The sequence below is a fragment of the Acomys russatus genome, chromosome 27, assembly GCF_903995435.1.
Source record: "Acomys russatus chromosome 27, mAcoRus1.1, whole genome shotgun sequence".
NCBI classification, from domain to species: Eukaryota; Metazoa; Chordata; class Mammalia; order Rodentia; family Muridae; genus Acomys; species Acomys russatus.
In genome coordinates this window covers 32,072,112-32,084,302 of record NC_067163.1, presented here as the reverse complement: position 1 = coordinate 32,084,302, position 12,191 = coordinate 32,072,112, and the positions used below count along the sequence as shown (strand labels likewise).

The window sequence follows — 12,191 nt, the reverse complement described above, 5'->3', positions numbered from 1 at the left end:
GGCCTGGAGCTTGCTCTGTAGCCCAGGCTGGCCTATAGCCAAGCAATCATGATGGTTCAGCCTGCTGAATGCTAGAAATATGGGCATAGTTTATCATCCCTCATTTGAAAACTCCTTCATATTGATCCCTGGATAAGTGCAGAACATTTGCCTGGTTAGAGATGAATGGGACACAGGTATTATTTTACAAAGCTTGTATAAGATTGGTGTATTTACTTGGAAGAAGGAAGTGCAATGGAACAGTGGTGTGAACTGAAGGTAGAACATGCCAGTCTCCTGATTCCAAATTGGAATGTGGGCTCTATGATGTACCCCAACTGAACTGTGAGAACTTCCTCAGGCTCCTCCTAAATTGAGAGGTGAATTACATTGAATAGTGATACCATTTCGTAAATCTTTTTTTCTTATGATGGCATTTAATTTAGAGTCGTTGCAGATTTAGTTTTTTGGAAGACTTTTGCTTATGACTGACTCCTTTTTAAAAAACACTTATTATAATGCTGTGCTCATGTAGCAGCCTGGAAGTCACCTATGCCACAATACTTTTATGGCACCTTTCCAATGCCACCTCTATGCCTGTGAGGAAAAACATGACCACATGATGGTTTGTTTAAATTCTACTCCTAATTTTTGAAATGGTCTACAAATGACACATGTTTAAAATATTTGAATCAATGTTGTCACCCTGGATCTCTGCCACCAGGCCAAGAAGTTATGGAGTGATGGCTTCAGGAAGGCGAATTTTGGCTAGTCAAAGCTGAAGATAAGACAACACCTAATATCCTTTAGGAGGTGAGTGCAAAGGAGAATCAATTCCCAAGTCAATACAAAAGGTTAATGGGATAACCTTGGCAAAATCTACCTACAGAAGGTTGCCAAACCGGATAGCTACAGGCTGAGAATATAAATACGGTATTATGAACTGAGTGGTGCTTAACATATACTTTCTGGCAAACAGCAAGTAAAAGGAGGATATGACAAGAATGACTCATAATCATATGACACTATGAATTTATAGCACTTGGCACTAATTGTAGCGGTTACTATACATAAATCGCTATGCTATATATTTGCTTTTTCATACACCAAAAGAAAAATGTCTGCCCACTTCATTTCTGCCAAGTAAGAATTAAAAGAGAATCAGGTGGCTTATGACTAGTTTGAACATTTCTCAGAAGTGAAAATAAGCAAACAAAATTATCTTTATACCAAGATGTAATTATTTGTATCCATTGCATGGTTCAATGATCTCCTGAGGTGACGCTCAAGAATATCACTTGAGCTACTTTTCATTATGGCCGATGGGTGAGCATCATTATCTTTCAGGGAAGAGTGATGAACGTAATTGTCAATTCGTTGTCCACCTAAGGTCAAGGAATAGTCCTAGGGTACTGTTTTTTGTTAGAGTACAATCAAACAAATATACAGAGCCCCTGATCACTTTGCTGAAAGCTTAAGTTTTGGTCAAGTATAGAAAGGTGGTTAATGAGAAATGTGTGTTGCAGTTTTCTTCTTTCCCAGCTAGTTTTGTCAAGTGCAGTCTATGGAAGGATTTAGACTGTACTTCCTATCAGAGACTTGCATAATTTTTGTGCTGGTTTACACTAAGTAATTAAACTTCTGAGCCTCAAACTGATGTGTTTAAATGGTTTCATGGTGTTATGTTCAGGAACTAACTAAAAAAAAAAACCCAATTATACTGGATCCCCAGCATTTAGCATGGGGTGTGCATAGGAAGACATTCAATAAAAGTTTGGGGTTGGTGACAGTCTGTACACAGGAGTTCCACATTAAGTCACAATTGGCTTTGTGGTGGAGAGCATGTATCATTTGGTGTAATCAGGCACAGAGGAGAACAAGAGTTTCTTGTAACAACAACACAGCACCCAATCACCCAGCTGAGACTGAAGAGGACTTCTGTGATCCCCGACAAGAAGCATAGCTTTGTTCTGATGTCCTCCAATGAGAAAATGTCCATGGCAGATTTGATGGAGAACCTTAGGGAAGAGCTCACCTGTTTCATCTGCTTGGACTATTTCAGCAGCCCAGTGACCACCGAGTGTGGGCACAGCTTTTGTCTGATGTGCCTCCTCAAGAGCTGGGAGGAACATAACACCCCTTTATCTTGCCCTGAGTGCTGGAGGACTTTGGCAGCCCCTCATTTCCAAGCCAACGAGCGACTGGGGAGACTGGCAAGCATAGGCAGGCAGCTGAGGACCCAGGTCCTGCAGAACGAGGACGAGCAGAGCAGCTGTGGGAGAATGCTGGGAGCCAGCAAGGTGTTCTCTGATGATGAGCAGAGCGTAGTGAATTTTTCAACACAAAGTCATGGGTTGAACAGGGCGTACTTCTCAAGCGAGGCGGAGAAGCAACACAAAGTAAGTTGGGTTGCTCAGTAGCAACCTCAGAACACAGAGCTGGTCCCATCCCTTAATTCTCATAGAGCTCTCTGTCGGTGACAGCCACGGGTGCACGTCTTCAGGTACCACACCGGTGGCACACTAGCTTGGATCTTGCCTCTACCCGTTCTTTGAGTCTTAGTCATCTTTCAATTACTGGCTTTCCTGATCTTTCTACCATGGGGTATCCTGCTGTTTGCAAAGGGGGTTTGTTTATATTGCAGGAAAAACTCCAGGATATCATACCTCTTTTATGGAAAAAGAAGAAAGAAGCTCAGGTCATCCTGAACCACGAGAAGGAGCGAGTGATACTGTGTAAGGTCGGTGTCTTGTCTAATGTTTGGTCTTGTGTGTGAGATGCCTGGTGACGTGTTGGGTGGGGGGCAGGGAATGACTGTGTTTGAATCCTGCAATAGGGAGTTCCCTGCCTATTTGGGGTCTCCTTCCTCTGTGTGTTCACCTGGGAATATCACAGTTCAGCTCGGGTTCACTCACCAAACGTAGATTTATGCTTCCTTATTTCTCCTCCTTGGCTTGCCTTTGTGATGAATCTGGTTAGTATTATTTTTCAAATACAAGCAACAGATTTGCAAGAGGGGATGAGAACCAGTTTTGAAAACGAGTCTCTCAAATGCTTGGTGAAAAATTTGCATGCAAATTAAAAGTAAGTAAAGAGGAAGGTCCAATAATGCTAGAATAGTAGATTGAATCATAATGGAGCAGATGCCTATGGTTAGATAGAGTTCTGGACTTGAATTGCCTAGCAAGTAAAGCAAAGAATTAGACGTTGAATATGGCACGAACAGTGTAGATATTAGTGCTGGGGAGGGGGATCACTGGGGAAAAGCATTTCCTATGCAAGCCTGATGACTTGAATGAGGAGACACAGGGCACACATAAAAGCCAGAAGGACAAGTCTTATTTGTTTTGGTTTTTCGAGACACGGTTTCTCTGTATAGCTCCGGCTGTCCTAGAACTTGTTCTGTGGAGCAGGCTGGCCTCAGACTCACAGAGATCTGCCTGCCTCTGCCTCCCAAGTTCTGGGCTTAAAGGCATGAGCCACCACTGATTGGCCAGGACAATTATTTGTGACCTCCTGTGATCCCTACCAGGAGATAGGAAGCAGAGACATGACAGCATGACAGTCTCCAGAAGCTCACCTGCAGGCTAGCCTGGTATACACCGGAATTAACAAGAGAGATGCCTGTCTTAAAGTCAAAGGTGAAGATTGATTAGATCTGAGGTTGTCCTATGGTCTCTGTATGTGCACGCAGCATGCATGGAACATGCATAGAAGCATGCAGGCACACCACACACACACACACACACACACACACACACACACACACACACATCCCTACATGCTAGCGCACTCAAAGTGAATATTTGAGTCTCCCAATAGACTCAGAGTTTGATTGTTTGAGACAGACTATCCTTATGTAGCCTAGACTAGCCTCAAATTCTTGATTTTTTTTCCTGTCTTGGTCCCACAAGTGGTGGTATTTCAGGTGTGGTGTACCACCATTCATGGCAGACTTTGAGTTCTTTTGTTGTTGTTGTTTTATGAGGCAGAATCTTGCTTTATGGTCCTGGCTGGCTGGGAACTCACCATGTAAATGAACGAACTGACCTCAAATTTCCATCAATCCTCCTGCCTCTGCCTCCTCAGTGCTGGTTTTATAGGCATGTGCCACCATGCTGGCTTAGATCTAGAACTAAGTGCAACTTTTTTTTTTTTTTTTTTTTTTTTTTTTTTGGTTTTTCGAGACAGGGTCTCTCTGTGTAGCCTTGGCCATCCTGGACTCACTTTGTAGACCAGGCTGGCCTCGAACTCACAGCGATCCGCCTGCCTCTGCCTCCCGAGTGCTGGGATTAAAGGCGTGCGCCACCGCGCCCGGCTCTAAGTGCAACTTTTTGTGATGTATTTCTAGTATGTAATCTGATGCCAAGTTTGTTTTTATAAATCAATAGTTGTCTAAGAATATACATATGCACCTTTCATATTTTTCTCCTTTTACATTTTATTTCATTTCTATATCTTTTTTCCTTTTAGTTTTATTTTCAAAAATTTCCTCCTTTAAATTTCATTTTCTTTTCTTTTCTTTTCTTTTTTTTTTTTTTTTGTTTGTTTGTTTTTTGTTTTTTTGAAACAGGATTTCTCTGTGTAACCTTGGCTGTTCTGGCCTCATTTTGTAGACCAGGCTGGCTTTGAACTCACATTGATCTGCCTGCCTCTGCCAGTGCTGGGATTAAAAGCGTGCACCACCACACCCGGCTGTATTTAATTAGTGCTGATTACTATGTGTCATACTTTCTTGAGTTTTTTTTTGTTTGTTTCTTTCAGTAGAAATGACAATTCTTAGATTAGAAAACCTGATTCTGTTGACTATTGGGTACATACATACCTTTCAAAACTCTACTCTTCACTCACCAATATAAAGTATTATAAGCTTCACGTGGTGGCTCATGCCTGTAGTCCCCGCACTCTGGGAGGCAGAGGCTAGGTGATTCTCTGTGAGTTCGAGGCCAGCCTGCCCTACAAAGTGAATCCAGTACAGCCAGGGCTACATAGAGAAACCCTGTTTCGAAAAACAAAACAACAACAACAAAAGTATTATAGGAGTGTTTCTGTTGCTAACGTGTGTGTGTGTGTGTGTGCTCGTGCATTTTTGTGCACATGTGACAGCAGGAAGAGACAAAGACTTGTAAGCAGGTCGTTAAGTCTGAATATATGAAGATGCACCAGTTTCTGAAGGAGGAGGAACAGCTGCAGCTCCAGCTGCTGGAGAAAGAGGAAAAAGAGAACATGAAGAAGCTGAGGGAAAACGAGATCCACCTGACCCAGCAGGTCCGACACCTCAGCAAAATGATTGGGTGGATTGAGTCCACCTGCCAGAACTCGACTCTGGAGTCTTTTGAGGTGAGACAAAACTCACGAGGATGTTGGGAAAATTAAGGGAAAAAAGGAACATGTACGGTGGCCCATAGTATTTCAAGCCACAGGAAACACTTTTCCCCCCCTGTATTCATCTATAAATTTAAGTTCGGCCTTTAAAAGTAGTTTCCCTAAGGAACAGACATTCTGGGTATCAAAAATTCTTGCAAAAGAGGAGAAATCGAACAAGGAGAAAAACAAAACTTTTCAGGAACAAGCTGAGGCATAACTGTAGTTTCTTCTGCATCTGGCTCTGCAAACTCAGCTTTGAGTAGTAATTATTTGTAAGCTATGAGGCATGGTAAATTTAATCTTTTCAAAGGTCTGATGAGGGTAGGCACTAGTGCCATGCAGCCTACAGGTTTGTCTTTTGTTTTTTGGTTTTCGATACAGGGTTTCTCTGTGTAACCTTGGCTGTCCTGGACTCACTTTGTCAACCAGGCTGGCCTTGAACTCACAGAGATTCTCCTGCCTCTGCCTCCCAAGTGCTGGGATTAAAGATGTGTACCACCACTGCCCAGAGTTTTGGTTTTGGGTTTGTTTGTTTGATTTTTGTTTTTTGTATGCAGCCTACAGGTGATCATCATCTACAAAATGAATGTGGTGTAGCAAATAGTTAATAATCAGATTCATGGCAGTTAGGGAGATCAGCTGGTCCTACAGCTAAGAGGTCCTAGAACCCATGTGATCTGTATGCCATGCACACTGTTCTATCTGCCTTCTGCTGCATGAACATCATCTCAGTCATAAGCAAGGGACCAACTTCAACTTGATGTCTCATCTGTGAACAGATTCTACAGAGTGCTGTCTAACTCTTGTCTTCTGAATGACTCAATCACATTAAAAAACATAACACGGTCATTTTTCTTTGCACTTCTCTGTTTTTTTTTTGGAAATGAGGTTAATTATTTGGCTTTGTTCTGAAGAAGGGAAGGGAGCTTATGTATCCCCAGTCTTCCTTGACCATCTCTAGACAGATAACAGTTGCTGGGGGTGAGAGTGAGTTTTTTTTTTCAGTGATGAAGCCACTGGTAAGCTGCTCATGTTCTGTAAATAGTCCCTAACTCCCCCCCCTTATAAATAACCCTAATTAAACAAACAAGTCATGTCAGAAGAACTGTAGACATGTTGGGAAGAAGGAGGGGATAAGTAAGAGTGGGATGAAAATAAGAACAAGTTCACGTGCATAAGCAGATACATCAAAACACATTATTTACAAGTATGAATACAGCAATATACATGTATGAAAATGTCAGGATGAAACCCACTATTGTGCATAGTGAATATATGCTAAAACACAATTTAAAAAAAGACTTTTTAAAGAGCCTGCAAGCGATTGCTTAGTGGGTAAAGGTGATTGCTGTCAAGGCTGACCACGTGATTCCATCCAGGGCTGGGATCCATGTGGTGTGAGAGAACAGACTCCCTTTAGTTGTCCTCTCACCTCCATATTCATGTTGTGGTAAAATGCATTCCCTACTCCCTACAAGTAAGATGTTACTTTTTACAACTAAATTCATGGAAGAAACGAACCACCTATTCTCTAGTCAGTGTGATAAGCATGTTCATCAACAACCATCCTTAGAAGAAGCTGGGTTTTTACTCTCCTGCCCTATCTGTTACACTGGCTCAAGGTGTGCAAGGCCATGGACATAGAGTCCATAGAACTAGCAAAAGGTTGTGATGAAAATGGACACAGTATTTGCTAGTGATGGAGATGAACAGATAGTAACCTTCTTTTCTTTATATCCCTAGGAAGTCCAAGGTGCCATGGACAGGTAGGTTTCCACCAGGTCTCTATTGTGTAGAGTATGGAGATCTGGCGTTTCTGTGGGGATGAGTATGTGGATGTTGTTGGGGAGAGATGTTATGGACCACCAGGTGTGGGCCAGGTCATATGGTATGTGTCACGGAGTAAATGGGGCTCTCTTTTCTCCTTGAAGGTGTGAGTCCCTGTTGCTTCAGTGTCCAGAGACCACCATCACACAACTGAGCCTCTGTCGAGTCACTGGGATGAGGGAGATGCTGAGAAAATTCAGCAGTAAGTCCACCTCCTTGTTATATCTCCAGGGATTTTCTTTTTTTCTTACTTTTTTTTTTTTCTGAGGCAGAGTTTCTCTGTGTAGCATTGGCTATCCTAGACTCACTTTGTAGACCAGGCTGGCCTCAAACTCACAGCGTTCCACCTGTCTCTGTCTCCTGAGTGCTGGGATTAAAGATGTGCGCTACCATGGCCCAGCATCTCCAGGGATTATTGTAGTTAAGTTCAGCACACATTATGGGCATCACTGTGGCCCCAGGGAAGCAGCTTCTGGCATAAAAGATTCTCCTGACATGAGGCTCCCAGTTATAGTATCCTGAGCCAGTGCTAAGCACCAAGTTGCCAACACTGCCCACGCTTGAGCCAAGAGTCAGGGAGCCTTGTTTGATGGTCCTTCAGGCTCTGCTTGTTGTCAAAGCATTCTTGGCCTGCCTTTGTAACCTTGTTCTACGACATGTACACACCATACCCACATACACAATAACCCTCTTGGAGAGAATCCTGCTTTGTTAGGATAAAAGCTAGGTTAAGGGTGTTCAGTAAGGGTGATTGTGGTGTCGGTGTGTGCCTGAGTGTGAGTGTAGGTGTATGTGCAAGTCAGTAGGCGGAGGTCAGAGGGCAACCTTGGGTGTTAGTCTCTGACCCCTTTTGCGGCAGGCTCCTCTGTTTCTTATACCCAGATGCTTTGGAAATACATTTGAATAGAAACTGTCTAAACTGGATTGTTATCTGGGATGGGGAGCATATACCATGAGACCCTTTCTCAAAATTAACAAACAAAACACAGAGCACAATCACTGAGCTTAGTTTTTACTGCCCCGTGGAACAGACAGTGAAGCTATGAGACAGAACAGAGTCACGTGCAAAGAGGATGGGCACATCTGTGTTGGTGAGAGGAAACTGAATGGGGGTGTGTATAGCCGGATGCATGGTGAGGTGCAAGGGTCCTGAGCTTGCTAAGTGCACCGATTGGAGAGGTGTGTGTGTACACAGTACATGTAGATGAAGGAGCTATAATGCCAAATACATTATTACAAGACAGTATGTATGTTTTTAATAACTTAAAACCAAACAGGGTCCCAAAGTGAGCTACCTTCTATGCTTGCCTGCCACAATGAGGCAGATTATCCCATCTGGAGTCAATGAAAGTTTGAGGCCTCTCTTATGACCTCATAGGTGGGTAGGAGAGGAAGGCCCCCAACTAGCTCACAAGTGCTTTGACATTGTCACTGGGGTACTAACTCACACAAAACTGCATTTGACCATGGCATAGTGAAAAACACGAATTAAGAATTTTCTATTATAATACCCAATGATTTTGTAAGCTCAGTAAAGTTAATCTCTATGAATTTCAATTTCTTTTAAATTTATTTTTGCTTATTATATTGTTTTATATTTATTGAACAAGGTCTCATACTCCCCAGGCTGGCCTAGAACTCCCTGTGTAGGATATAAACTTCTCCTGCCTCATGATCCTCCTGCCTTCACTTCCCAAGTGCTGTAACTACAACTTTGTGTGACCACCCCAGGTTTGTTTGTTTGTTTGTTTGTTTGGGATTGAATCCAGGGTCTTGTTCATATTAGACATGTATTCTATCAAAACCACAGTACCTCCAACCCTTCTTTCAATTTTGTTTTTTATTCTTAAAAAAGATTTACTATTCTCTCTCTCTCTCTCTCTCTCTCTCTCTCTCTCTCTCTCTCTCTCTCTCTCTCTCTCCTCTCTCTCTCTCTCTCTATGTGTGCAAGTATTTGCTTGCTCAGAAGTGTTGGATCCCCTGGAGATGGTATTGCAGGAAGTTGTGAGGTGTCAGGCACAAGCGCTGGGAATCTAACTCAGGCCCTCTGGAAGAGCACCCTGTACTTTTAACTTTGGAGCCTTCTCTCTAGCCCTTGTTATTTATTTATTTCTTATGCATTGATGTATCTAATATGAGCACAATATGATCGCAACAATAATTAAATATATTAATGCATAGGAAATAATTTGCACTTAGAAGAAGTGCAACAAATGTTAATTACCTGTTTTTCTTCTATCTGAACAGCAGAAATCCTGCCACAGCTAGCAACAAGGGCACCCTAGCATAGATAGATAATTCTGCATGGTGCAATTCTGAATTCTATACTATCTTGTCCAGAAAACAACTTTTATTAATTCATAGTTCTTTGCACCTTCATGGATGTGCACAGCTTCTCTCACATGACTATTCTATCTCTTAGTTTCACTCTCTGTTCCATGGGGGGGGGTGGGAAGCCCAGAGATTCTGCTCTGTTTTGTTTATTTTGAGATAGGGTCTCATTATATAGCCCAAGCTAGCCTTAAACTCATGACAATCATCCTGCCTAAGATTTCTAAGTATTGGAATTACTGACATAAGATGCCAAATCCAGCTACAGGTGGATGTTTTCTTTTCTAAAGAAGGCTATCTTATCAAATACACCGAAATTACATTTAAAAATCTTTTTGTTTATTTTGAAGTACAGTCTTATACTATAAATCAGCTTGGTCTTGAATTCACTACATAGAGCTCTTTGGCCTCAAACTTGGTTCTGAAAACTCAAGGCCCAGCCTGGGCTGCTTGGTTAGATCCTGTCTCAAAAACAAATAAATAATAATAGGACTAGCTACTAAGAATCTAGCTTAAAGTTAATATGTATGGGAGATTTCCAAGGGTGTCAAAAGATCCATTCTTTTCTCTTCTTGCAGCAGATGTAACCCTAGATCCATCCACAGCCAATGCCTACCTAGTTTTGTCTGATGATCTAAAAAGTGTGAGATACGGAGGAACAAGACAGCAATTACCTGACAACCCAGAAAGATTTGATCAGTCTGCAACTGTGCTGGGAGCCCAGCTCTTCACCTGCGGGAGACACTATTGGGAGGTGGAAGTGGGAAAGAAGACTGAGTGGGAAGTGGGCATCTGCAAGGACTCTGTGAACAGAAAGGGGAATCTCCCGAAACCTCCTGGGGACCTCTTCTCACTCATAGGCTTAAAAATTGGGGACGATTATAGTCTGTGGGTTTCATCACCCTTGAAAGGTCAGCACGTGCGAGAGCCTGTGCATAAGGTGGGTGTGTTTTTGGATTATGAATCTGGACACATAGCATTCTACAATGTGACAGATGAGTCCCTCATCTACAGCTTCCCATCAGCCTCTTTCCACGAAGCTCTCAGACCCATCTTCTCCCCTTGTCTTCCAAATGAAGGGACAAACACAGACCCTCTTATCATCTGCCACGTCTGAGGGGGCATGCCTGCAGCCTTCACCAAAGGCAAGGTCAAGGACCAGCCTAGTCACTAAGGTGGTTAGTGCATTCAAAGCCATCCCTCCCCAATGACTTTCCGCAAGCCCAGTTCTGCCATGAAGAGCCCGTTACAAATCTATTCAACACCAAGAAGAGGAAGCTGATACCTTGAACCGGCGTCGTTATCTCTGTGTGCTGGCCACTCAACATACACCACTGCTACTGTTGTCTACCTGTCAATCACTCACAGGCCAGTTTTATAAATACAGGTCATTTTTTAAAAAGTCTTGCTAATTTGTTTTTCTTGCACCATGCAGCTTGTGCTCTCATCTAATATGCATAGCATTGCCTGTGTGGCCACCTCATAAGTGAGGACCGTGATTTACAATGGGTGACCTCCATCTACAGTGGGTGACAGAGACTTAGGACTCAACCTGCTCTGGAACGCTATTCTTCCATGAAGTCTGGGGTACTTGTCCTCAGGAAGGCTTGTAAGTCCACGATGCTGTTCATATTTGTTATCATCATCAGACCCTTCGTGTTAGCATGATCTTAAGAGCCTAGGACTTTTTATAGTTTATTGTGGCTAAAGGTCTGGCCAATAAATGTATCAATGGAATGAATGCCAAGCGGTTTGGGTTTCAGCTGAGGGTGTTGGCTATACTTCCGATACTTGCTAAGGGCAGAACTCGTGTTGTTCCTGGGAAATGGATACTAACCTCTCCCATCTCTGAATGCCAGGGTCTGGAAGGCTGGCTGTGGTGTCCAGGTGGAACTCCTTTGAATTGATCTTTGGGTTGATCTCGTGTCACTGGCTGGCAGAGTCAAATCCTCAGACTTGTGTCCTACTTTTGCAGTCTTTGCCGTTGAAGTTTTTCTACCTTTATTTTTTAAAAATAGAAATCTGCCTTACCTCGAAGAATGTCACCAATCATAATGTCATAGAAAAGACAAGCCAATGGATAGGGGTTGACCTCCACACAACTGCCTAATTAAAGGTTTCCAGGGGGAAAATGGGAAAATGTCGTGGGTTGTGCCTAAAAATTGAGACTAGATTGAAGGGTGGTGTGCGTCTGTCTGTGTGTGTGTGTGTGTGTGTGTGTGTGTGTGTGTGTGTGTGTGTGTTAATCTTGAACATGGCATGGTGGTGCATACCTGTAATCACAAAATTTGTGGGGTGGATGGAGGCAGGAGGATCAGGAATTCAGAGTCACTTTTGATTACACAGTTTAAGGCCAGCCTGGGCTTCATGAGGCCTTGTTCATAAACAACAAAACAAACCCGGTGCTCAGCATGCAAGGCCCCCATGAAGTCAGAAACTGGGGTTTGTGCTAGAGTTCCTGTCCATCATTGACCTCGGTGTCTGTCTCTCTTACCCTGACACATTTCAACCTTGTGACCCAAAAGACAGGGATATGAGCCAGGCTTCAGATGCCAGAAAACACTCTCAGCTCTGTGTTTACAGCATTCTGTCACCACACATAGTAACAGTCAACGAATGGGGGTGAGGGTCTTGCTGATTTGTTTCTCATTAATATTCAACTATTCAACTGAATAGCTTTTCTTTTA

The 12,191-nt window shown here is 42.9% G+C and overlaps 1 protein-coding gene across 1 annotated transcript; it reads left to right on the top strand.

The window, feature by feature from the left end:
• The first annotated feature begins 1,952 nt into the window (after window positions 1-1,952).
• Window positions 1,953-10,621, top strand: Triml1 (tripartite motif family like 1). Its single transcript, XM_051169993.1, has 6 exons — window positions 1,953-2,378; window positions 2,624-2,719; window positions 5,089-5,319; window positions 7,090-7,112; window positions 7,278-7,375; window positions 10,083-10,621. Exons 1-6 carry the CDS (start codon window positions 1,953-1,955, stop codon window positions 10,619-10,621), a joined length of 1,413 nt encoding a protein of 470 aa, XP_051025950.1.
• Window positions 10,622-12,191: the final 1,570 nt, after the last annotated feature.

Bases quoted from the DNA above. Each gene is read 5' to 3' on its own strand.
- Triml1 (XM_051169993.1), top strand. From the start codon at position 1,953: ATGTCCTCCAATGAGAAAATGTCCATGGCAGATTTGATGGAGAACCTT. The intron at 5,320-7,089 runs GTGAGACAAAAC...TTATATCCCTAG, and splicing joins CGACTCTGGAGTCTTTTGAG to GAAGTCCAAGGTGCCATGGA. The intron at 7,376-10,082 runs GTAAGTCCACCT...CTCTTCTTGCAG, and splicing joins GATGCTGAGAAAATTCAGCA to CAGATGTAACCCTAGATCCA.